We start from the raw sequence: 27,550 nt of genomic DNA, 5'->3' as shown, positions 1-27,550 counted from the left end.
TTAATTTCAAAGAAATGCTTTATGTGTTTCCGTTTCTCTTCTTCAAAGAGAAATTATTTTGAGTTATTAAGCCAATTTTTATGGCTTGAATAAGATGAAAATGACAATACATAAATAAAATATGTTGCATGCCGTGTCGTGTCGACCAAATCAAAACAAATTGAACAAAATAGTTGGGAAATTACACTTTTAATCACTTTCAGAAGAATAAGATTGAGATTAAAATCGTTAAATGAATTTTACTAAATTTTAAAATTGTCAAGCTTTTCTTACATCTGTTAATACAGAGTAAACGGAAATTTGATAAGCGGGAAAAATAATTTCAACATTTAACTTTTCCCACAGACGGTTCGGACAAGGGAAGACTGGATTAAATTACACAATCTACATGATAATCGATTCATGATTTTTTTTTTAAATATTTTAAATTCAGTTTTAAGATATAAGTTTTTATTTTGTCTATTCAATAAATCTTTCAATTCTTCTTATAATTCAATAAATCTTTCAAATCTAAAACTTTATCAACTGATTATGGATTAATTATCAAGTCTATAATATTACTTTTTGTATGCAAGGTCTGGCTAAAATGTTTTAAGATTGACTGAATTTTTTGAACAGCTCTATGAATTTGCAACAAACGGAGCTATGTAGTAAAAAACATTATGATTCTAGTCTGCTAATCGCATTAGAATGAGTTGAGTTGTTAAGGAGAAAATAACCGTTTGGTGTTTGAATGTTATTTATGCTTGCAATGCATTCGTATTTGGAACAGCGATGTGCGATAAAATTTTGTTTTAAAAGTGGCAAAAATGCTAACGAGACTTATGATGATGCAGAATGCTTACGCTGAAGAGTGTTTGTCGAGTTCTAACGTGTTTTTGTGGTTTAGTTGATTTCGAGATGGTAGACATGACGTAAAAGATGACGAAAGAATGGGATGCTCTTCACAAGCAAAACTGGCCCGAACATCGAAGCTGTCCGTGCTGTGTTAAATCAAGATCGTCGACTAACGATTAGAATGCTCGCAGAACATTTAAACATAGATAAAGATACTGTCCGTAGAATAACTGGGGAGGATTTAGAAGAAAAGGAAATTGTGTGCATGTTTTGTTCCGCATTCATTAGCAACAGAACAAAAGGATGATTAAATAGCGGCTTGTCAGAATGTTCTTGATATGCGAAATCGCTATCAGACTTTAAAAATTAAAAAAAATCATCACAGTTGATGAATAGTGGTGCTTCGTCTACGATCGAGAAACGAAGAGACAAGAGTACAGAGTGGGTTGGCCAAAACTCGCCAAAGAAGCTCGTTTCCCAAAATCCAGGTGAAGACAATATTAGTGGTTTCTTTTTGATTGCAAAAGACAGATTCACTAGGGGTTCGTCCCTGAAGGAAAAATAGTGAATGCGGTGTTTTACATGGATGTATTGGATCGACTATTGAGACGTATCGCACGTTGCGTCCGAACTTCCATACAAACAAAAAGTGATTTTTGCTAACGCTCCGTCCCACAATACAGCTGTTATTCGTTCGTTTTTGGCAAAACATTCCCATTCCCCAAAACTTATCACCACCAGATTGCTTTTTACTTTCCAAAACTGAAATTAAAGCTGAAGACCATCGATTTGACGATATCAAGACCATCCAACAAAATTTTGCTAAGGAGCTAAGAGGCATTCCAGTAGAAAACTCCCTGCACGCTATGAAACGGCTTGCAGATCGGGCCAACCGATGTAAAATTTAAGAGTTATATGTAGAATCATTGGTAAAAAAATATTTTTTTTTTTTTTTTTAACTGCGTTCTTTTTTTTTTTTTTTTTTTTTTTTTTTAATCAGTTCTAAAACGTTTTAACCAGACTGTATGCTTCTTTTGTATCTTCTTAAAAATAAAATACAATGGTTATGATGAAGTTTCGTAGTGTGTATGGACCCATACATCGTGTCCACACAAGTCCTTAACTGGCCTTTATGTTCACAAAAAGCCGTATACAAACTGAAAAGCGAATTAGTTGCATTTGTAAGCAACTAAAAATAAAATATCGTTAAAAAATGGTTTCTGATGCTAAGAGATTATATGACGAGCATTTCTATGCAGATTAATCAATATATATATATACATATTAAAGAGATTTTATTTGCAATATCTTATAGAATTTGTGTTCTTTGAAAACACTGGCGGGCTTCAGTGTTGGCATGTAGGCAGCTCGTAATATTATTTGCATTCATTGCAAATGAAAAAATACTTAAATTAATTTTTTATGATTACCAAAGTGTGATTCTAAAGTAATAAAACTATGAGAATATTGATAATATATTTTTAGACTTTGAAACCTGATAAATTACTTGTCTGAAAATTTTTCGGTATACCAAATTTTGGCAAACACAATTATAAGTAAAGACACTAGAAATATCACACAAAAGTATCATTGAATAACATTTAAGGGAAAAAAATCAATCTCAAGTTATTCTAATTTATTTATTAACCGACCCCCTCCATGCAAATTCAAAATCATATCAAATATTGCAAACATTGAAATTAAATATTTCAATTTTTGTAGTTCGGAAGTCAAATGTTTTATATTTTCCTTTTTATAACGAGTGCAAAACATTTTGAAATATAAGTTTTGGGAATGGAGGAACGTTTAAAGACATATGTTTCGTGCTTTATAAAAAATTAATATTTAAAAATTTAAAAATAAGAAAATATGAATATGATTTTATATGAATATGAAAAAAATTAAAAATCTGAATCTTTGTATCATTTGAAACGTTCTGTATTTGCAAGCCTATGTCTACGACCAGTGGTTGCGAAGGACGGTTGAGGAATTTTGTTGACATAGTGTATATTTATATACATACACACGATATGCTCTTTATATTGTACTTCTTAATATATACTTCTTAATATTTTTCTTTTTATACCATTCTGCGTTCAAAAACAAAACGCAGACATAAAATCCGGAGTTTTAAAAATCGAAATTCTTTTTCAATGAAGTTTTAATTTCATAAAAAAAAAATACTTCTTTTGAGTTGGCAACAGTCAAAATTAATTTGATTTCAGAAGAGAAATGAAAAATTTGTATGATGGTTCTTATAATTTAAAGTTATTCTATACATTTTAATTTTTTTTTTTTTTTACTTTAAACTTTTTAACGGTAAATTCATTTTTGGAATGTTCATTATAATTTGTCCCTCCTCCAATATACTTTAAGATCTTAATATTCCATTTCATAAACTTTGAGAACAATAATTACAAAAGCCATTTTAAATTCGTGCGTGCTTTTTACTGTAAATCAACCGAAGATAAAATTTTAAATTCTAAATATTTTTTTAATGTTTCTTCAGAATCATGCAAAAGATTTTATAAAACAATGAAAAAGGAAAAGATTTATTTTAAAAAGGGGGGGAGGGAATGAAGGAATTATTCATCAATCGGAATTAACCTGGTCTTTGAATGATCGTCTGGCTTAGAATTCCTTAGGGTCACGTGAGTTTGATTGATTGAGTTGAGGACTAAACTCAAATGACCCAATTTAGAATAAACGGTCACCTGAAACTAAAACTTCGAACAACAGAAAACAAAGGTAAATTGAGCAGATTGTTATTAAAAAAAAAGACATGAAATAGCAATCAACTGCCTTGTCGTCTTTGTATATGTACAATATCAGAAATGTTATGACATGTGTTTTTATCCTTTTTTAAATGTGAATAAACAACTAGATAAAAACAAAAACAGATTAATCCCGTGCAGAATTCTAGCGGAACAAGTTGAGAGAAAGATTGAAATGGGAGAACTCTTTTTTTTTTTTTTTTTTTTTTTTCCCGACCCGCATTGCGGAATATATGGATGGCAGCATCTTTTATCATTACCTCTTGTTTGACGTCGCAGTTAAGGTCATGATAGGCCATCTTGATCTCGAAGTCGACGCTGTTAGCGACATCGGCGACGCAGGAGTTGGGCCGGGATTTAGCGTAGATTCTACCATTGAATACTTTGCTTGTCTTAACCTTAGCAATCATCTCCCGAGCTTTGCACTGGATAGTCACTGCAAAAACGAAAATTAAACAAATTTCAGCATTTAGTTTGCAGAAGCTAAAGATACAACACGATAGTAATTAAAAAGCGAATAGTATAATACTAATAATAAAATTGAAAGATTTCAGGTTACTATCTAACACCTCAAAGAAGCGGTGCTTTTTAACTCGATTAAAAATAAAAAAGAATTTCAAAAATAGCGCAATTTGATCTTTATATTTCGTTCTATCTTTTTACAGTACATTCTATCATGTAAATTTACTGCTACTGAAGACCGAGATAAACTTTCAGTAGAGTAATTGACACTTGCAATCAAATTATTATATAAGCTAATAAAAAAGAAAAAAAATAATAAAATGTAAGAGGGGAGTCTAGTTAGTGTGATTTCATAAAAATATTTAATATTTCTAATTAGGTATCTCACGATTCAAATGCATTTTTATATAAATCAATCAGCTTGAAAAGTAGAACAAATGTTCTTCAGAATTGCGGTTATTATTTTTAAGTAGCTTGTAACAGAGAGGTTAAGTCTGAAAGATATGCTTTCCGAACGGCTACGGGTTGGAGGGTCGAAGATAAAAGTATTTAATTTCCGCCAGTGGCAACACCTTTTAAATCGTTGAATTTGTTAAACAAAAACTCATTAATTTCGTACAAGGTATGAAAACAAACAAATAAATAAATAAATAAATAATAAAAACAAATTCTAAATCGGATTTCGAGATGCCCATGTTCGAGGACTAACTACGTGTATTTAAATTTGGTGGCTCTAAGTGCCTTCGTTCTTACCTCATAAATACCTGCACATTCTTCATAATTTAGTAATAGGGACTAGAAATTTACGCGTAAAATCTGGAAAAACTATTTCCCGTAGGTGACGTTGTAGAGACATTAGGATTTTTTGGAAGCCAGAGAGATGAAAAATTAGCAACCGCCTTCGCCGGAAATCGAACCGCGGACCTCTGGAATACCGGCCCAGCGTGCTACCGTTACACCACGAAGGCACGCTAGGGAAGTGGGAGAAATACCTTATAAAGTAACAACAATTTCTGTTTTTCCAGGACTCAAAATCTGAAATTCGTTTACTAGAAGCAATAATACCAAACTTCCGGTATTAATATTTTGCACATACATGTACAACTCTTGACACGCACTGTGACTTTTACAATTACAATTCTTTTTTGCAATTTATTACAGTTTTTTTCGTTGAGACAATATTTAAAAACCTACGTTCACGTGCCAGAAAAAAAGTATACAGCATAATTTATACGTAATTAATACGCAATTTACACGTGTTAATTGCGCTAACATAACATTAAGCGCGCATTAAAAATTAAAGTTCCTTTTCAAGGAAAAAAGAATTTGAGACAGATTTACATACAAAGAGCGAGACACAGACACGCAAAGAAAATACTCGGGCAAAACTGACTAGAAAACTTTAATAGCCGTTATCTCATCTCATTCAACACAACAGCAATCTAAATGTTCTTCGCTTGTTTCCTAATTACCCTTTCTCTTCCCATCTGATCCGCGAAACTGACTAACCATTATAACCGACTATTAACATTTATTGAAGTGACAGCTCTTTACTAATGTGAAGAAGCATATTATAACGAAGGCATTATCTACAGAGGGTTTCACACCCAAACTTCATTAGCGGTTGTTGGGCCAATAAAAGAAAACGTCCCACAACAAGGAATGGTGAGATCTCGCCTTCACCAGACCGTGGAAGGGGTCAGGTGGCTGTTTGTCCTCACTTTTCCTTCTCTCGTGGATCCTCCCTTGTACAGATAATCAACTCTTGACCCATAACATTTGTTTTAGCCGCCGGACACTTTGTAGCGTTTATGTTCAACTTGTAAGGAAGGTATTGTCTGCAATGACCTCATTAGGCAATACCTGTGATGCTTGCCGACCTTCACGAGTTTGGAAGCGCCCCTGGTAATGGAATTTACCGCCTCGCGTGTTTGGAGGCTTCTGGGAACGATTCGGCTTTCTTTCGGAGCTAGAGGAAAAAACTGCAATCCATACAGTTCTTCCTTTGGGAAGCTTCATAACGGTGCTTCACACGCGGGAAACTTAAAAAAGGTGCTGAAAAAGGTTTTTTCGAATTTCACATCCTTCGCCAAAGATGCGAGGGTGCTGTATTAAAAAACTGTTTCATCCTTCTAGCATGCCTTCGTAGTGTAACGGTAGCACAGTCGGCGCGGATTCCAGAGGTCCAGGTTTGAGTTCCAGCGAGGGGCAATGCACATTTCTTCCGCTTCAAAACAACCTAATGATTCTACAGTGGCGACTTATCCGAACAAAAAGGTGGTGGGCAATAATTCGTCACCACCAGAATTCGGTGATTGGGTCCCCTAACCTTCAGTGGCTCTTTAAAAAGGGGAGCATATAAGGTATATTCTCCCTCCTTCCAGCATTCCTTCATGGTGTAATGGTAGCACACTCGGCGCATATTGGAGAGGTTCAGGTTCGAGTCCCGGCGAGGTCATTGCACTTTTTTCAGGCCTCCTTCTTCAAAACAATCTAATGACTCAACAATTTTCTCTCGTGTTTAACTGGAAACTTCACAGAATACATTGAATTCTTTAAACACAGCCAGCACGAATAATATTGTTCGACAATCGCGTTCACAATGAGCTTCAATCAACAAATGAAATTCTGTGTTCAGATGTGATTTTTTATTCTTTAAAAGTTAGCTAGCACGATTAAAATCTTGACTAATTCTTCATTAAGATGTTGAGAACCCTGGTGTTAGTTTCGAGGAGTTTGTTAGTGCAGATGTTGTCGCGTGTACTCCAGCGAAATCAGTTGCGTCTGAGGTGCAAGAAGTATCATCAGATGAAAGTGAGGAGGACAGTATCATTCTTTCAACCCGCTAGGAAGTGTTATATGCTGCCTTTCAAGAGGAGGAGAATATAAGGAATCTTCTTCTTTATTTCGTGCCTTTGTGTTGTAACTGAAAGGACGTACAGCTGGCAATCAGAAGTCTCAATTTTGAATAGCGGAGAGGGCATCGCTGATTTTTCGCCTACTCTAAAAATTTCGCATTATAGAAATTATAACTTATGCTAGATGGATTACAGGAAATAGAAGGTATAAATTGTAGAATTCTTGTAGATTTCCAAAGGAAGGAACACAATAACACCTCTTTCGTTAACTTCCAACCAACCTATAAGTAAGGAAGGTAATGTTTTCAATTAAAATTTCGACAATGAATTTTCAGTGAATAAGCACGAATTAGGTCCACACAATACATTTTGACAACGATGTCTGTCTGTCTGTACGTGTATGACGATATTTTTTCGTCCACATAACTCCCACACCAAACTTCCAAAAAATTTCTGTTTCAGGTATTTAAGCTTTCTGCAGTTATATTAAAAGTTGACTAAATTTTGGGTATAACTGGACATCCGAAAGCGGTATTTTACTGGAAATACGAGTTTTTAATGAAAAAATACATTGAATTATAATTCAAGGCTTTAAGTTTAGTAATGGAAACAACCTAGCGGAAAGGAGATTTTACTTGAAGCTCTGAACAGAATTTCGTGAAAATTCAACTCTTTCAATAAAATTTAAAAAAAAAAGTTTTTAATTAAAGCAATGAATAAAGGGCCAAATATTTGGTTACAATGATATAAATTTTAACAAACAGTTTTTACACATAGCCCATTATACCTAAAAATATACAATACAAAATTTCGGACTGCAGACCTTTCCATTTACTGTATTCCTACGCGTTTCCCCTCCTTTTTTTTACTGAGTTTTTCATCCGGAAATCGAGAAGGGAAAACTATGCGAATCATTTAATTTCCGAAAGACGCAGTTATAGTAAGACCATATCAAATGAAAAAGTAGTCATGGATAAACTACAGGTAAAATTACCCCAATATTTTGTTATCACAATATTATATTACGTTTAAATAAAAATAGAGTCATATTAACATTGCAGTATCTAATAAAAATATCTGCATTTCTACTTCCCCGTAACTTGAATCTCGTCCTTTTTTACTGTTGTCTCTGCTACTCCTTAGGCCTTGAATCATCCATAAATAATTATAGAAGGTAAATGTGCAGCAGATTCGGCAAACTCCTAGACCGAATTTCCAGTTTGTTTTGCTTCGCTGCGATGATATTTGGTTCTTGTGTCAGGCTGGAATAAAGTCGAGCAGTTATAAGGGAAAGGTTCGGCGTGACCTTCGCAGGCAGTTACTTAAAGCTCATTGCTGTTTAAAAAATATGATTGGCGGGAGGTCATGTACTAGCCTGCTGGCCATTTCAATTTTTTTAACCTTATATCAAGGGAAGTAATAAAGTTAGCTTAAGCTTTAAAACTCAATACGCATTTGAAATGGAAACACAATCCCAAATATCAATATTTTACTCATTAAATTAATACATTTAGTCAGTCACTTTAACCAAGAGTGTTCTTCGGAGCTTATAATTTTCATTCTTAAAAGTTGTAGAGTCATTACGTTATTTTGAAGCAGAAGACATGAAAAATGACCAATGCTCTCAATGAGACTCGAACCTGGACCTCTCGAACACGCGTAAAGTGTGTTGTCGTTACGAAGGCATCCGGAAAGGGAGGGAGAAAATACCTTTTAAGTTCATTCACATAAAAAGACCGAAAATTGTTTTCATGAGACTGGTTAAAAACTGTTTACTTAAAACTATCAAAATACGAAAATGAATTAGGGGTGAAAAAAGAAAGGAAAATTGGGAAAATGAACTTTCGTGTGTAATGAATTCCACATTAAAGCCCAGCCGATTCATTAAGCCCTCAAAAGAGAGTGAACGGGTACAAAAAGGTAACGTTTTCATTCAATAGGCCCACTATGGAGAATCATCACGCGAACATTCATTGTGTTCTCATACCCTGTTCCCATACCCTTTTGGAACATACATGTTCCAAAAGCTATTTTCGGGGAATGACATATAAATTAAAGTTGTTTTTAATGTCATTCCTGTTCCAATGTCTCCTGTCAACATAACAATGCATCGTGAAAGCTAATAAGGAATATAGCAAATTGTCTTCAAATGTTTCGTTCTGATAACAAAGTTAAGACTTTCCCCCCCCACCCGCCTTTAAAAGCCGAGTTTATTTACTTCCTCCCCTCCAAAAGTTCGAGTTTGCTTATTTTTTTTTTTTAAGAAGTGACGACCCTATATTTACTCGCTTAGAAAATTTTATCTTTTGTTAAAAGTCAGGAAGAACGGTTGATTGTGCTACTGGGCGATATTGAAGCATTTTTTTTTTTTTTTAAACTAGCATTAAGCGAACACGAAAGGTATTTATAACAAAAACAAATTAATGTTGTATTGTATAAAATTAGTAAGACAATCTGGCACATGTTCCGGAGCCTCAAAAGAACTCTTTATGACAGAAGAACCAGTAAAGGAGGAAAAATAAAATAAATAAAAATATTTACATTGTGATACCTGTCAACAGCATGCAACGGTGATTCGGGTTACTAAGCACTATTTAGAAATAATAAGAGAGGAAAATATACCAAAACTTTTATAAGTAGTTTGCCTTAATTTTCTCTATTATACGAATATCAAAGGAAGAAAAAAAAAATTTTTTTGAAGTACATTTAGAGCTCCATTCGTCCGAACTAACTAGAAAGGACATTTCAGATGCCATTTTTTTTTTAAACCTCCAGCGAATTTAGGGTACGTAGATAAGGGAGGTAATGCTTTCGGTCCAAAAATATGATAATGAATTTTAAGTGAAAGGCATGCATTGGGGTCTCCACAATATGCTTTGACTATTTTTATATGGATATCTGTCTGTTTGTATGTGTGTGACGAATTTGCACCCATGATAACTCTTATGTCAAACTTTCAAAAATTTCTGCTTTCCGTATTTAAGATTTCTGCATTCATATAGAGAATCGGGCTAAACTGGGAAACCGGAAGTGGTACGTTACTTGAAGCCCATAACAGTTTTTAATGAAAAACTATATTAAAGTATAATCCTAAATTTTTCAATTTCAGTATTTAAGATTTTTATATCCTTGGAAACAGCATATTAGATTTTTTGCTAGAATGGATAAATCGGAAGTGATAAACCAAATACGATAAACCAAATGTGATACTTCATTTGGAACTCTTAACAGGTTTTCATGCAAGAATATAGTATAGTAATAATTCTAGTAGTATATCTAGATATGAGATTTTTTAAAATCAAACCGTAGAAGAGAAAGATTTTTATAACAGAGTTTCATTTGCAGAACTTCAAAACTCTTGCAATGCGAGCACGTTACCAAAAAATGTACTTGGTATTATGTTGGACTGATGATGATGATGACGAGGCATAAAAGCAAATAGCAAATTCGAAAACACCTACGACTTTTTTTTTCCTGAACGCACGGGGTTACTATTCAGCTGTCGTTCCAAAAAATAACGAACATTGTTTACTGATACCTAAATATCATGGGGATATACGTGCAGATAAAAATGAATGTAGATTTGTTGATATTATAGAAGCAAATTAAATTATAGTAATCGTTTCCAGGTATTTACTTTAAATATATCGTAAACACTTACATTGTTTTTCTATAAAAATCACTTAAATTATATGTTATTTAACTGCTCAATAAAATAAAAATTTTATTAAAAAGAAATCAGGGGACAAGCGCTTGATTATCTCGATGTCAACTTAGAAAAACAGTTTATACGCATGTCCACTCACACCTAATAAAATAGAATCCAAAATTTCATGTGACAGATCTTTCCATTTATTGGAGCAACCAATTAGATTTTATTTCCAAATGATCAACTGGAAGCGAGACTTAATGTTCTTTGTTATTAAAACAAAGCACTGGCAGCAGGTCATGTGCTTGCCATATCATATTTTTTAATATCATACTAAGATTGAAGAACTGTAAATCATCTTTGACCAGAAACATGAGGAAGACTAGAAGGAAGTTTCTTCTTGTAAGGAGGAAACCAGAGAGGATCTAGGCCTACTGCAACTATTACGGACCTTCCAAAGAAGTAAAATCGAACTGATTTCATATTTTTTAAATACTAAAATTTATCCAATTAAAAGTGGAAAGAAGTCTAGGTAACAGCCTAGCACTAACATAAGCTGAGATGAACCAAATGGATGATCTGTTCCAAGACAATGCCATATTACTCTTATTTCAAAATCATGCTGAGGTACAGGGAGGACAGTTCACCTCCGTCGTTTCACCATCGTCGCTAACATGGAGGTAGGATGTTACTTACCTCCATGGTCGCTAAGCTGTCACGTCATTTCCCTTTTGGGGCAGTTCGCCATCAAGACATATTTTTCTTTACATATCTATATTACATCTATTTTGTTTACTACTGTATACCTCTGGCTATCTTAAATTCTAAAAGAAGAAAGCTTTAATAACTAAAGACTTAGTCTAGAATTACTAAAATAACAAATTCATTAATGTCATACGGTATTTAATTAAATTCAAATCAATAACTAAAAGCCTTCATAATTAATGTGAAATATAATTATAAAAATTAATAGGTAATAATAAAATAAGGCATAGCATTAAAATTAAACATAATGTAACATTCATAATAAAAAGTTCTTATAAAGTTGAGATTTCAAAATAAATCGACCATTTTAAGATAATATTTAGTCTTTCTATAATAAAAAAATTAATTCGTTTTTAATTTTGTATTAATCTGGATTTTTGCAAGCATTTTAAAACAAATCCTATGCAAAAATTTGCTCTACGACCAAAGCTATGGTAAAACGTCTATAACTTCTGCTATTTAAAGAATTTCTGATGGTTTGTTAATATTTGCATTTCAGAAAATTCTTCCTATTAAAACTTTTTAAATTATACATAAATTGCCGTGGTATACAATTTTATACAAATATTTCGTTACATATCATTCAGCGTAAAAATTAACTTATTAATACAGATTTATTAAGAGAGTAATACGCTAACAATAATCCATTTTCAATTCATACAAGTAACATTTTCAATTTATATTTCATAAAAATGTGAATTTTCTGCTTGCAGGAGCGATTCTCCGAACTAGCTGATTGAAGTTTCAAGAAATTTTGACGAATCTTAATATGAAATTCGATTTGCATTTTATTAATTATAATTAGCCATGTGTAAATGCTGGTTATGATAAAATTATACAATCATAATCAAATGTGTGCCCTTTATTTGTTTATTTATTTATTTGTATTAAAAGTTGTATTTTATTGGCCAGTTGAATAACATATAGCTGAATTAGTTTTTAATGAAGAAAAATTAAGTGATTATAATATATTTTAAAAAATACTTTGAACCAAATACCATAATTTAATTTTCTTCTATATTATTTCTATAGTATAAACCAATTTAAATTCATTTTGATCTGCACGTTTATCCCTGCGATATTAAGATATCAGTAAATAATGCTAATTCAATTTCAATATTATGGTTTGGTTTATACATGTAATAATATATTATGTTGATTGCTGCAAAACTATTGTGGATTTTAAGTAAATTACCGCTTCCGGCTGTCTGTTAAAAACTGCTATAGACCTCAAGTGCAGTACCACTTTTTGGTTACCATAAAAAGGTCTGTTAAGTCGGTAGGGAAATGACCGATTCCGACTTCGGTTCTGACTCCTGGAATTTTAAAGACTCCGACTGCCTCATATATATATATATGCAAACATGTGTTGCAACTTATTTTTTTTAAATATAAAAGAAGTAATAGATGCTACGGAAAAAAATTGATGGAATAGCAGATTATTTATATTAATTGGCATTTATTATGAAATGGAAAAGCATTAGTAATTTCTAAGAAACAGTATAGCTTCGGCAAAATCTTGTTTGATAAAGGACCTTATATCCGATTTGATAAACTTCAGAGCTGAGAATAGTCTTTCTACACTAACTTCAGTAGGAGAAAGAGCTGTTACTGTTAGGGTTACTTCTTTTAACACTTCAGAATAGAGTTATATAAGTTCTAAAAGAGGTGTCTTGCAAGAGCAATCATATTTCTCTATTTCTTCAAAGGCTGTAAATCAAGAAATCAAGAAATCTTTCTTGTATTTTTCATTTTTATATATAAAGTCTCTTGGTTCTTTATTTTCATTCGCTTAGCCTTAGCCTTTTCAATATTATCCAAATATTTATCAAAATCTAATTCATCGATGGAAGGGGATCTCAGAGACACAATTGCAGTGTCTGCATTCTGTCTTGATTTGAATTCTCCAGTTAATCTAAGAATAACATCATTCTTAGTGAAAGTTCATAGAAGGCTTTCTTTGCCTTTTTAATTTGTTCGTCATCCAAAAAAAATTCGGCGTTTTGGAGCGTCATATATTGAACCCAGCAAGATCTCATTGTCTAGCAAACTAGTTTCTCTTTTCTTCATTGAATGATTCCTTCTGCAATAAGCCGTTCCATTTTAGAAAGAAAAAGCATCACATTTTTCCATTCTCGCAAAAACAAGTCTTCTGTTAATTCTTCAGATGGTAGCTTTTTTTGTGGCTTTTAGTGTAGAAAGAAGAGTTTCCAATTCTGCAAGATCATTCCACAGTCTTTCGGTTAGTGAAGCATTAGAGTTATCTCCAGCTTCTAAAACAGTTCTTAATTCTAACAACCTTTTTACTATCAACTATGTACTTCGCCGTCGCGTTACTTGATCAATAATTCCTCCTTTTCCTGCTCGTCTTCTAAGAATGCCATCACTTTTGGGAGTCCTTGCTGCTATTGCTGTTCGCCTAAATTTAGCAATGAGATTCTTAGCATGGGTACCAATGAGATTTGTAGCAGGATTCATTTTCTTGTTGTGAATTATGGCATTATTGTAATGCCATCTATGAGTTGAAGAAGTAACTAAATGAATCAGTTTAACGAATAAGGGCAAATATCATATCCCTCCTCCTCCCTTATGTTTATTTATTAATATGTCAAACAAATGGAAGATAACTAAATGTTATTAATGTATATAGTTCATAAATAAAAATAATAACTTATTTTGTCATTAAATGTTTTTTCGATTCACTTCAATTTCATTTCAAATGGAAACTGTCCAACAAAAACTGGAGTCGGAGTCGACGTGTTTCTAGTGACTCCAGCTCCGACTCCTTTTACCCCAGAATCTGCCTAACTCCGACTCCACAACCCCGATAAAACCTGTTGTGGTAGCAGTAAAGTACCACTTCCATTTGCACAATTTTGCTCCAAATCTAATCAACTCTTTATATGAATGCAGACAACTTAAATACGGAAATCGGAAATTTTTGAAAATTTGATGTTAAGAGTTATCGTGGACGAAAAAATCGTCACCTACGTAGACAGATCTCATTATAAAAATAGTCAAAGCGTGTTATGGAGAATCTATTTCATGCTTATTGGCCGTAAACTCACCATCGAATTTTTGAAACCTGTGCATATAGGATGGCGTGAGGTAAACATAGTCTCATAGGGAATGTCAATATTTTTATAACTAATAAACGTGTCAGTTTCGAATATTTCCACCACCGTTGGTGTAATTAATATTCTGTAACGGTATTTCGCAATTTTGAACTCGCATCTGGAGCGGATTAAATATATTCCCATAGTTATCAATGGGAAATAGCACCCTGCATACCCTATGTCGTTATGGAAAGGATTAAGATCGTTATCTGAGGTAGCAGTATATTTTACAAAGCTGATGAAGAAATCATATATTTAACAATATAAGTATGAATATTTTATATAGTTTACCGAAATGATGTCAAATTTTGATATTTTTTACTTGGAGAATGCATTTTTTTATTGAACGACTAGGACCCTTTGTTTCTTAGTTATATTCGAACTGTCATTTTAATAATGCGTTTCTAGAAACAATTACTACACAATTACTACATTAATTGTTTTAAAATAATTTATTTCAAAAGTTTTTTATTTCCAAAGGATTAAAAGGAGATCATTATTAGCATCAGAGGTGCTATTAGTCTCGAAACTCAATTTTTTCTACGTATCACTTTTCTAATATGGTGCCACCAAATGTTATCGCCATGCATTATCTTTAAAAAAATAACATACCGAATATAAAAAAAGTATGGCAACACAAATAAAAAAGGATGCTGATATCCAGTGTTATCGTAAATTATAAGAAAATATTCCTTTAAAGAAACTGAATTATATGGACTGGATGAAATATATATTTCAGAGTGGGTTACTATTTCTAATTAAAACAATGAAGGAAAGCAACTTTCTAATGAAGGAAAATCATCAGTCATCGTATTAATCCGAATTTAAGCCATAGCCGGATTTTGAAACTGGAAAAATTAGAAAAGATAATAAAAAGCAACCTCTTTCCAATTTAAATCCACCAAGACTTTAAAATTGGAAAATAATTTTTAAAAAATAAAAATAATTCCGTGATATGTAATGATTTTTTTAATAGGTTACTATTATATAGATAACAAGCTACCTAATTTATTGACAAATAAGGTATTAAAATATTTCCTTTTAACTTCCTAAATTTACATCCTAAATTTACGGCTTAAATATGAATAAAAAAGGCGGCTTGAATTCAAAGTAATGCGTAAGTGTATATATATTGACCTGATAATAAAAATAAAATGACAGTCGGAATTTCTTGATTTTTGAGTTTACAGATTTCTATAGAATATTCAGAAACACTTAGCAAAGCTACAACGATCCTAATTCCCTTCACAAACAATTTAAACGAAAAATTGTTTCAATTTTCAATTGCGTATCAACATAACAAAATTTACTAATAACTTAAATACAAAATGCTCTCTCGGATTTATAAGTGAACTTCAAGTGAACTTCTGAGAACCTTACCTCCTAAAATTGCAGTTACGTTTAATAATATGTCAACAGAGGCAAACATTGCTATTTTGTTTAAAACAAATACTAGCCGTTAAACGATCTAGCCGATCTATGGCGTTAACTCACAGAAACGCGGAAGTGACTAATAAATTAATCACATGTTTATTGAAATTGAACTTGCGATAAAATTATAATGAAATGCTGATTTTCAAAATCATTAACTACCTAAAATAGTAATTATAAAAAAAAGGAAATTATATAAGCATTTTAATGAATCCAGCTAGTGTCCTTTCATTAAAATATTTAATATTTCTAATTAAAATATTTCTTGGTTTCAATGCATTTTTAACTGAAATCATTCAAATTCAAAAGACGAAAAAATGTTCTTAAGGATTCCGTTTATTGACTTTGATTCGCTTAATTTGTTAATCAGTAACAGGCAGATTAAATTTGAAAGCAAAATATATTATGCTTTGTCCAACACCAATACACTGCGAGTGGAAGATAAAAGTATCTTATTTCCGACACTGGCAACACACTGCTTTCAAATAGTAGCTGAGTTTGTGGACTAAAAGTGGAAGATAAATAAATAACTTACATTTTGCCAAATGGGCAAAAGTCTAGAACGCTGAAGATAAAAATATTTCATTTCGAGAGCAGTGTTGCCATTACTCGTTTTGAAACTGCTCAGTTTGTTAATCCAAAATTCATTAAATTTATATGAAATATGAAATAAATAAACAACAAATCCGAAATTCAAAATTCGGGCTTCGAGGTGCTTATAATTGGGTGGCTCTACGTATCGCCGATTTTCTGCAGCTTGAGAAACATACGTAATACATACATACACATATATTCATACATAGAAATACAGATTCTTCACTATTTAATGATAGAGATAGCGTGTACACAGTATTGAAATATTTTCAGTTCTTTAGATTTATATGAGTTTCAAAAAGGAAATTATAGTGTTGTGTGTTTTTAAATGGACAAAGTTTTGGATAAAATTTTTATCTACTGCATATATTACGATGTAACCTTTATTATATATATATATATATATATATTATATTAAAAAAAAAAACAGAACGCCGCGCTTTCTGAGTACAACCGCTTTTCAAATCTTCTTCCCGAACTATTGTTATTTTTCCTTTCAAGACAACGATCTTAAATATGGGAGAAAATCGGACCGTTTTGCTTTGTTTCGACATGTGTCCTCTAATGACAGCAAGAAAATGATGATCCATAGGTAGTTAGTTGCTTGCATTAAAGGCTTACAGAAGCCATGCTTCATTTAGTGCATTCTACGGCATTAACTACGTTCCTTTTTCATTATCATTACGTCGCCCCTCCCGCTTTTCTTTTCTCTTTTCATTCTGTAACGGCCGCAGTATGAGGATGAGATCGTAATCCAGGCCACTGCACAACTAATGGGAAATATAGTTAAAATTTAGGCGGAATTAAGAACGAAGTTCATGTCTTCAGTCTGAGGATTTGTCTGGACTACAAGCAGCCTTCTTGCCGGTAGGGAAATCGTTCGCCATTTACATGCAACTGTTCTCAGGTGAGAACATTAATCTCTATTACAACTATAATCACATTAATCTCTAACCAAAGTTTTAGAATTTCGGTTATTAACGATGCGTACACTGTTATCTGTTTAATGAGTTATTTCTACTACTAAAGAATGAAAAATCTGCTTGTATGTATATATGTTCCTCGTATTGTGAAGGAACAGGGTACCTAGAGCTGTCACATTGGTAGCACATGTAGTCCTCCAACCGAACATGGATATTCAAAGCCCGAATTTTGAATTTCGAATAAATTGTTTACTTATTTTATGCGAATTTAGAGAACTTTTGATTAAAAACTCAGCGATAAAAAGGCTTTGTGTTGCCATTCAGCTAAGCTTAAGGTATTTATTCATTTTTCAAACTTAATCAAAAACCTCAGCGATCTAAAGGAAATGTGTTGCAACTGCCCGAATTAAAATATTTTTATCTTTTCACACAACAGTGTGTTGTAGTTCCACATAATGCAAGATATTTAATTTTTATTTCAAACTACTGTTATTAATAAACAAACTAAGCGATTTAAACGCAATAAATGCATATTCATTTCAATTATTATTAATTTCCAGCTGGACCGAACGTGGGCACCTCGAAGTCCGAATATTTCGTTTCGAATTTGTTTTCATTTTATTCTATGTTTTGTACGAATTTAAGAAAATTTTGGTTAAAAACTCGACGATTCAAATACTTTCTGTTGCCACTCTGTAGAGCGTAAGATATTTATGTTTCAGATTTAATCAAATAAGTGTGTTTGCACTGGCTCAAAAGACAATATATTTGCCTTTTAATTTAATCTCACGTTTTAGGGAAGCGATGGCACCTAAACCCACCCAATTTTGAGCGTACATAGTCCATTACCCGAACAAGGGCATCTCAAAATCAAAACTGAATTTTGAATTTCTTTTTTATTTATTTTATTGTGCGAATCCAAGGAATTTGTTATGAAAAACTCAACATATTGAGTAGGAAAAAAATACTTTATTTTATATAATATAGTAAAGCAGCTTGGAAAATGCATGTCTGCGATGTTATTGTCATGCGATGATTTGTAGGTGCTTTATCTTTTACCTCGATATTTTTGCCGACGTTGTTTTTAACTGCGAAGTTTTCGATTAGCTTCATATTCGACGACGATGTTTTATACTATGATGGTTTTTGGACTGCGATGTTTTAGCCTTTGTTTTCTCACACGATGTTTTGTACGAAAATGTTTTCGCCTTGCCTTGTTTTCTCTGCGAAGTTTTCGTCCGCGATGTTTTTGCCGTGATATTCTCGCCTGTAACGGAATAAATTACAATGGCACTATGATTCGCAAAACAAAGGGTACGCTCTACATATAACATACTGAGTTGTCTTTTCTTGACAACAAAACAAGTTAAAATTTTTGGTAGATGACATGACCCGCATTCAGTGGAGTAGCGCCCAGGGTAAAATACCTTTTCCGCGCCCCCCTTCCGCTAGAAAACACAGTGATATGATGAAAATCTTGTTTGGAGACCATATGGCGCCCTTCCGCGAGCGGCGCCCGGGCCATCATACACCCCTTGCCTCCCTCCCCCCTCGCTACGCTACTGCCCGGATTAGTTTAGATTGTCGAATGCGTTTATTACAGTTCAGTACGGCAATAGCAGAAAGTTTAGCATTTTTTGGGTTCGTAATTAACACGCCATCAAGACGAGGTGGCTTGTAGTCAAGGACCCCGAGTCTTAGGAATTCATTCACTTCAGAAGCTTCAGAAATCATCAGAAGTTTCACGTAGTTCCTGTGCACGATGTAAGATATGAGAACATTGGACACCGGCCAATACATAAAGACGGGCATGAACGGTCTTTTGTAAATTGGAAACTTGTGAACTATGCTTATATTTTTACGAATTTTTACCTTGAGACCTGGTGCAATAGTAATTGCAACGACATCCTAGTTTCTACAAATGAAGTAGGAATTTGTTAATAGTTCTCCTTCAAAAACTTATAAACAATATTTTGCAAACACTTTTTTTGGGGGGGGGTCTGAAAAAAATCACTGTCTGAAAGGATGCTGCTATTTCAGTTTAATTGTCCGTACTACTTTTGTACACGAAGTTAATTTCCTTTGATGCTGGGTGAGTTCTGCGAATCAAGAGAAGATGGGAAAATGAGGTACTTACCATTGTAGCATGCAGAAATCTCGTAAGTTGTGACTCCTGGTATGTCTAAATAGGGGTCTTGGATGTGCGTCAGAGTGGAAACTGAATGGTGAGACAACCGACATACATGCTGGCTAGGGTCCCCATAGTCGAAAGACTGACATCTGTAATTCACGCTCAGGCATTTCTGGCGGCATTCATCCAAAGAATTAACGTCTTGGTAAACAGCATCAACGGTTTTCAGCAGCTTGCCGTTCAGTTTACGAAATTCGCAAAGCCTTACAGGATCTGCGAACAGAAAAGAAAGTTCTTTAAGTGTCTTGCATAAAACTTTACAAAGTGGCATTTAGTTTTATAAAATAGCGATCTGAATCTCTCTTACAGCGACCGTCACAAAATACTTACAGTGAAACCTTGGTTCAAGAACTTAATTCGTTCCTAAAGATGATTCTCCATCCAAAATATCTGTAAGCCAATTTGTTTTCATAGAAATCAAAGCAAAACTCACTGATTCGTTCCCATTCCATTAATTCGAAAAAATTAGTTGAATCCTTGCTAATGCGCATTAAAAGAGTTTTATTTTTCAGATTTTAGCTGAAGGATATTCAACGAAATGTTGAATGTCTCATTATTTTCATATTTTTATTAAGTATAAACTGTTTCCTCAAGGTGTCTGAATACTTATGTGGGTTCATTTTCAGAACATTTTGAATAAATTATTTTTTTAAATCCAAAAACATCTTGAATAATTTTTTTAGAACAAGTAGATTTTAAAATAGATGACCAATACCATATGTGAAAGAAAAATACAATCATTTTGATATTTAGCAACTGAAATTTGCAAATAAATCTGGAAAAAAAAAGGTATCCGAAAACAAATGTGAACCACTGTAAATCCATCGGGTAATCAAACATGTGTATAGTATGAGCATGTATGAGTTGGGTATTGTTACGTGTATACTTGAAAATAAACCATAAACACGGGAATTCTACCGTATGTTGAAACCAAGAAAGTACCACAATCTATCCAAATAATATTATTACGGATGCCTTCTAAGTGGGATGGAAAATGCATTATTTCTGATAAGTATAGAGTGTTGACGGAAGTTAAAATATACGTCAGAAAAAATAGGTGGAGAATATATTCCGTTTGCAATTCAACTCTTCCACCGGCGAAATTGCTAAAAAATACAACTCCTAGGTGGTCTCGTGCAGTAACTACTTTAAAATCTTCTCCAATCATCACCGCGGGATCGGAAAACACGCGCTCATTCTAGCAAGACCGTCACACACCCGGAAGAATAACGTTGCTGCCATCGGCTAGAAGTTAAACTTTCGCCCGTTACCCGCCACATATGCCTGCGAGGAGTTACCTGGCCTGTTAACTTCCTTGTGGAGGTTCACATAAAGAGGAATTTCCGCGCACACATCGTCGCTGCATTGCTTCTCCCAAAAGAATACACAAGTCTTTAAAAAATTTAATCCATAAACTGCCATAAAACTGTGGCTTGAAAATAGCTTCGCGGATCAGATATCATTCTCCAGCAATAAGAAGTTCATGTCACTGGGTTTATTTCCCTGTGACTTCTATTATTTTGCATTTAATATGCATTTCATGGACGAGACTTTATTGCCGCGGACGGAAGATGAATATCAATGAGGGAGATAAAGTGAGTTTGCTGTGACCTCCGCGTAACGCAGAACATGAAACACGACCGGATAATGAAAAGTAGTAATGATGCATGTTTTTCTTCCGATTTTCTATGTGCAGAGATGATACTATCAGGATGATCAAAAATAAAAAATAAGTAATTTTGTATTTGAAATGTAAATACGAAGAAATTATACGGTCAATATGTGTGTTGATTTATTCATATGAAACAGAGCTCGCAAGTTCCAAGGTTCCAACTAAAACAACGGGAAAGTTTTTTTCGCAAGGACACATCTTTTTTTTAAACCATAGTTATTCAGAAAACAACTTTAATGATATTAAATTTATAATTTTAGTGATAGTTTTGAAATTAAATCTCCTTATTTTCTATTTTTAAAGTAAATATTTTAATAACTCATACCGAATTTTATTTTTTAAATTAGTATATTAGAACTTAATTATTTTTTATTTCAGAAAAATTATTGTAAAATTTAGTCCATTAAATTTGATGAAATATGCAAGACAGAACAATTTTTTTTTTCACATTTAGACATTATTTTCTTTAAATTTCCCATAGTTAAAATTATAATTCCTTTATTACAAAAGACATTCATTAATTAATTTTGAAAAAGAAATATCTAATATTTCAAAAATGAATGATACGCTCTCCATTACTAAATAATGATGAATCTATGTGTCTATTACATATATTGTATATATGCATGTATATTCCTCGCATTATGGAAAAACGGCGGTAAATAGAACCACCCAGTTTTCAATACCCGCAGTCCTCCATCCGAATAAGGGCACCTCGAAGACCGAATTTTGAGTTTCGAATTGTTCTCTATTTATTTCACATTTTATGTAAATTGAAGGAACGTTCGATTAAAAAACTCAGCAATTTAAAAGTTTTATGCCATTGTACAAAGCGTAAAATATTTATGTTTCAAATTTAATCACATAACTCAGTGGTACGAAAGAAGTGTGCTGCCACTCGACAAAATGCAATACGTTTATCTTTCGGATTGAATGAACAAACTCCGCGATTTCAAAGGTATATGTTGCCATTGTTCGAATTAAAATATTGGTATCTTCTTGATTAAAATATATTTGTATTATTTTAATTAAAATAATACAAAATTATTTTAATATTGAACAACAAAAAGAAAACCACAGGATATGTTTTTTAACAATCAAAAAATTGTACAAGGTCGGGGGAAAAAAGGCGAAAAAAAAATTGTTCCTTCGATTCCTTAAGCTGGGAGCATGGTTCAACGACATCCCTATTTAGACCTGTACCCAACATACCATAGTTGTTCGAATTAAATTCAATTTATTTCTATCTTGGAGATTTGAAATGTGCAATGCTATACAATTTATCCCCGAACCTCGGGGCCCCATCAAAGGCCCAATGGTTAAGACCACGGAATCCTCGTAATTAGTACCCGACTTCTTGGGTGCAATTTCTTAATATTGATAGTTCGACCCGAATTCGATCCAAGAAGAAGGGGCTGGCTGCATGATCATTTTTCGTGGTTTCTCTTATGCGTAATGTGAATATGAGCCCATTTCCTTTAGAAAGTCCTCCACGAAGGCATACTATTTAAACAAAAAACACATTTCAACTTTTGGCATTATTTTGTTTTCATGGTTTGGGTTTATCATGCATTGTCTAAATTAAAAACTTTTATGTTTCAAACCAACATCTTCTTCCCCTTTTCCGGAAAAAAGATGAATCTAAAGAATTCTTACTAATTTTATTACAAATCTTAATGAATTGAATTACAGGAATAAAATCAAATTAATGGAATTAAAGTTAAACTTCAAGTTTCGAGGTGGGGTGGAAGTCTATGTGTTCTCATAATTGGGTGGCTTGGCTCTAGGTGCCGTCGTTCTTTCATAATGCGATTAAATTCGAAAGACAAATGTATTTGCGTTTTGCTGAATGCCAAAGTAATTCTTTTATTTCGCTGAATTTTCAGCTTAAATTTGAAACCAAATATTTCACGCTCTGCAGAGTGGCAACACAAAACTTTCAAATCGCTTAGTTTGCTAACTAAAAATTCACTAAATTCGCTCAAACTATTAAATAAATAAAAAAAATTATTCATGCGAAAACCTTCACTGATACTCATGACAGCCAATGTGTAAAAAGCTTACTTACTTTTCCTAAAACAACGCTAAGCCGACAATTGTTTCCGTTTCAACAATGCAACCATCTAGGGAAAACCTTCTCATCATTTTTATAAATTTAGTAAATTGACGCCAGTTTGGATTGTGTTCTGATCCAAGAAAGCGAAGCTACGTGCTTAATTAACCCCAGCTTTCCTAGTTTCGAACCATTAGGTCCTAGTCAACCATAAAGCACTCCCTCTCTTACGTTTTTGTTACATGTTGCCAATTCATTCCTTGCAAATAGACAGTCTTCCACCACAGAAAACATATGTTAAGTACCGCAATAGGGATTAGCCTGGATTTAACTCTTAACTTTGACTGTAATGCCCTTAACGGTCGCGAAAGTTATGTAAATGCTTATAATTAAAACTTCTTATTAACTCATGGGCGGTATCATCATCATTTGCTTATATGGAGAGTTAAGAAAGTTTAGCCGCATTCTTTCGTAAATCACTGCTGTGCTGACACGCTTCGTAGGATTAGAAGAGGAAATTATAGAATAACTCCATGAGCAGCATTTAATTAACCTTCGTTTTCGAAGCACATTCCACAGCAGGTCTAATCTGTCTCATCTTCGAATGCACGTTCTGAGCACTGTAATTGCAATAAATACGAAGCTAGAAAGATTCTACTAGGAAAGATAACTGTTCATTGAATTGTTGATATTTATTTTACTGCAGTTTGTTACGTATTTGTTTTACAGTACGTTCTTATGCGTTAAGAGTTTCACTGAGTTGCGTAGCTTCCGTCACTAGAGTTGGACGATCCGTTTGGATTTTATTCAAAGAACCGATTCAGTTTACTGAGTGAATTTACTCCGATTTCAAGAAATAGCGTTTTTGCAGTTCATGGACAGCTCTTCTTGGCCCTCGAAGGCAGAATTTTAAATTTCGAATTCTTTTTTTTTTTTTTTTTCATATTTTGTATAATTTAATGAATTTTTGATTTACAAACTCAGCGATCTGAAAGCAAGCAGTGGCAACACTGCTCGAAATAAAACGTTTTTATCTCCTTTTGCGCCAGACTATTACCATTCACCCAAAGTATAAATTATTTATCTTTGGTTTTAACCAACAAACTGATGCTATTTAAAAGCAATGTGTTGCCATTCAGGAAAATGTAAGATATATAATTTCCAAATTTAATCTACCTGTTACTGATTAGCACATTAAACAATTTAAAAGCAATAAACACAACAGTATTCTTAATACTTTTTAATATGATTTTTTAAATAAAAATAAACGTATTTAAATCAAGGGGTTGTCTAATTAGAAACATTAGACATTTTTATGAAATAATACTAGCATGACTCATTAAAATCATCATATATTTTTCTTTTCTTTTTTAATACAATTTCTATTTTAGGTAGTAAACCTTAACTCTAAATTATATGGTATTATCCCTCCTTTAATTCCATAATAATTAATACACTATTTAACTTGTTTTTATGACTGGATTCCAGATGCGTATCCTAAGTTATTTACCAAAAACTTAAAAGCAAACTTTCAACTTTTTTTCCGCATATGGTTCAACGCATTTTATCCAGAAACAAGAATCCGCCCGAAGCAATGCCCATCTAATGGCACTCTTCCCATCTTCTCATTGTGATGTGAATTAAAATCTCATATTTTATATTCTTCCCCCCCCCCAAATTAAAGTGGGGGATCGTGCTTATAAAAAAAAAACCCGTGGCGTCTGATTCAGTTATTTCCCAGGTTGTGACCCGAACATTTGGCACTGAAATTCCTACCTGCGATGCCTTGACCTAGAGGTTGGAAGAAACCCCTGCGCAATACTTCCCCTCCCCCTCCCCCTCCTCCCCCTTCCCGAAAGCACGCACACACACCTTCCATGAGTCTGAGTGACCTGAAGGACTACTGATGTCGAGACACAGTTCGTGGTGGCGACCTCTGGCGGCCGGCGGGTAATGTGGAGCAGGGAAGGATTCCGAATCGCTCGCTTTTGCCACTTTCTTAATTTTAGGAAAGTTAAAAAAAACGATTTTGCTCTGAAAGGGACTGGTAAGGAGATGATTCCTCAATATCGCCGCAGTCTAAATTGTCACCATTTGAGTGCGGGTGCAGATTTCAGGTAGGATTAAGACTAAGCCAAAAACTCTTTTCAAAAGGGAATGAATGGTCATGCCCATTCAAGTTCGTTCTTCAGTTCTTCAATCGTAGTCATAGTGATGGAATGTGAGTTCAGAGCCTGCTTCAAAGTTTCACTCTCTAAGAAAGATTTTGTCAGGAACACTTATTTTGAGGAAACGGGGCGCGGATTTTCGTATCATCAAATCCGAGAATTCGGCACGATTGGTACTGCATTTAGAATCGACAGATCTTTCAGCATCTATTGCACCTCTGTTGGCACACGATCGATACGAGAGCTCAATAATCTATTACGGTCCTACGTAGATGTCGTTTCTATGACAGTGCCGATTTTCCGCCAGTGTAGATCATATGCAGGTGCCCTAAAAATAATAATTTAATCGAATTATTAACCTATTGATTATGTACCGTTGCTAATTATCTATAGTATGTTAATACCGACTGTATTCCTTGTGTCTATCCTATGTTGCATATATGGTGCGCCAGTGCCGATCGTATGCACGTGACGACTCTGTGCAGATGACAGATGTGTATTAACTTCATTACTCTGTAGAGACAGTAGGATTTTTTGGAAGCAAGCAAGATGAAAAATTAGCAACGCCTTTGCCGGAAATCGAACCGCGGACCTCTGAAATACGTGCCCAGCGTGCAGACCACCACACCACAAAGGCATGCCAAGAAGGTGGGAAAAATACCTTATAACTTCATTATCAAAATTTCTTTTCAATTATATCCATACTATGTCGGTATTGATCCTGTGTCGATGTCGATTCTACGCAGTGTTAGCTCTTCGCAGCACCAGTGTAGAGTCAGTCCTATACATTAAAGCCTCAAATTATCGCAAATCATTTAGAATTATTAAAAGTTATTACTCCATATAAATTAAGAAACACGAAATTTATTTTATGCCTGAAAGTTGAGTAATAACTTAAAATTATTTACGAAGTACACTTAAAAATCATCTCAAAGTTTGTTTTAAAACTTCGATGTATACTAGCGTAATTTTAAATGTGCAGCATACAATCATATCACTTAATTTTATTAAAATTCTTATATGGAAAAATCATTTGCCGTGGTAGAGAAAATGAAGAAGCAGTTTTGTATTGATGTTTGAAGTCAAAAAAAGAAGAATGGGTTAAAGAAGTTTAGTTTAAAAATAAGGATTTCATATAAATTAAAGAACTCGAATTACGGAACCTTCCAAAAGAAGACAATCGCAATTATATTGTTTTAACATTCGCTATATAGTTTTAACTTTTTTCATTAATACATGAAGAATTTTTGCAAGAGAAATTTCCATTGTCATCTTCAACAAACTGCTCTAATTTTTTAAAATAAGAACTGACCTTCCTACAAATTGACGATTCTCCCAGAAACCCAGTCTGACTATTGTTTGCATGAGCATGAGTACATAAAAATTCTCACAGCATTCAGGTGATAGGAGATAATATCTGCTTTACGATAACATTAAGAAGCAAATTGTATTTCAGATTACAGAGTAAAAAGAGGTGATTTAGAATCTCAAGAAAATTTCATTTGAGAGAAAAGAGCTATAGATGGATTTTTATACCTAAGGTACGAGTAGAAAACTTATCTGCAAGTAAATATTTTAGCCGAACCGCACACTAATATTCTAAAATAAAATAGAAAATATCAGCACCGATAACGTAAATTTAGTGGCGACAATTAAGTAGCAAACTTTCCTTATTTAAAAAAAAAAAAAAAAGAAAACTGAAAAGCAAAGAATTAGACAAAAAGGTTACGGAATAATAGGGTAAATCTTAAGCTAAGTCTTTAATAAGTTGTCTATTTGAAATTTTCCATTTTTGCATCTTTCTTGTATACTTCGTTTCGTCACATATTTGCTCAGTCTAGAGAATTACGCAGATCTGATTGGCAATTTAGTATACAGAGAGGGAAAGAATTCGTAATTCATGTGTTGCAATTAGATTGAGCAGATATTGCTCGATTTGCCAGACGTTAGTCTAGGATCTAGGCCTTAGGATGTAGGTTAATCTTGATTTAAGTTTTAGCTACGAGATTTATTTTAGTTACCATTTACTACTAGTAAATAAAACTTAAATCAATTTA

General features: G+C 33.4%; 1 protein-coding gene across 1 annotated transcript in view; it reads right to left on the bottom strand.

The window, feature by feature from the left end:
• LOC118197811 (uncharacterized) overlaps window positions 1-27,550 on the bottom strand; it is a 112,835-nt gene that overhangs the window by 26,133 nt on the left and 59,152 nt on the right. Inside the window, exons 4-5 of the mRNA XM_035369350.2 lie at window positions 19,547-19,813; window positions 3,872-4,047 (exon numbers count right to left, since the gene is read on the bottom strand). Coding sequence (XP_035225241.1) covers window positions 3,872-4,047; window positions 19,547-19,813 — 443 coding nt within the window. The remainder of the gene's footprint in view (window positions 1-3,871; window positions 4,048-19,546; window positions 19,814-27,550) is intronic.

Source organism: Stegodyphus dumicola, chromosome 4 (genome assembly GCF_044657685.1).
Source record: "Stegodyphus dumicola isolate Sdum_Otavi_A_Nest chromosome 4, ASM4465768v1".
In the NCBI taxonomy this organism is placed as follows: Eukaryota; Metazoa; Arthropoda; class Arachnida; order Araneae; family Eresidae; genus Stegodyphus; species Stegodyphus dumicola.
This window is presented reverse-complemented; position numbering and strand designations above follow the sequence as displayed.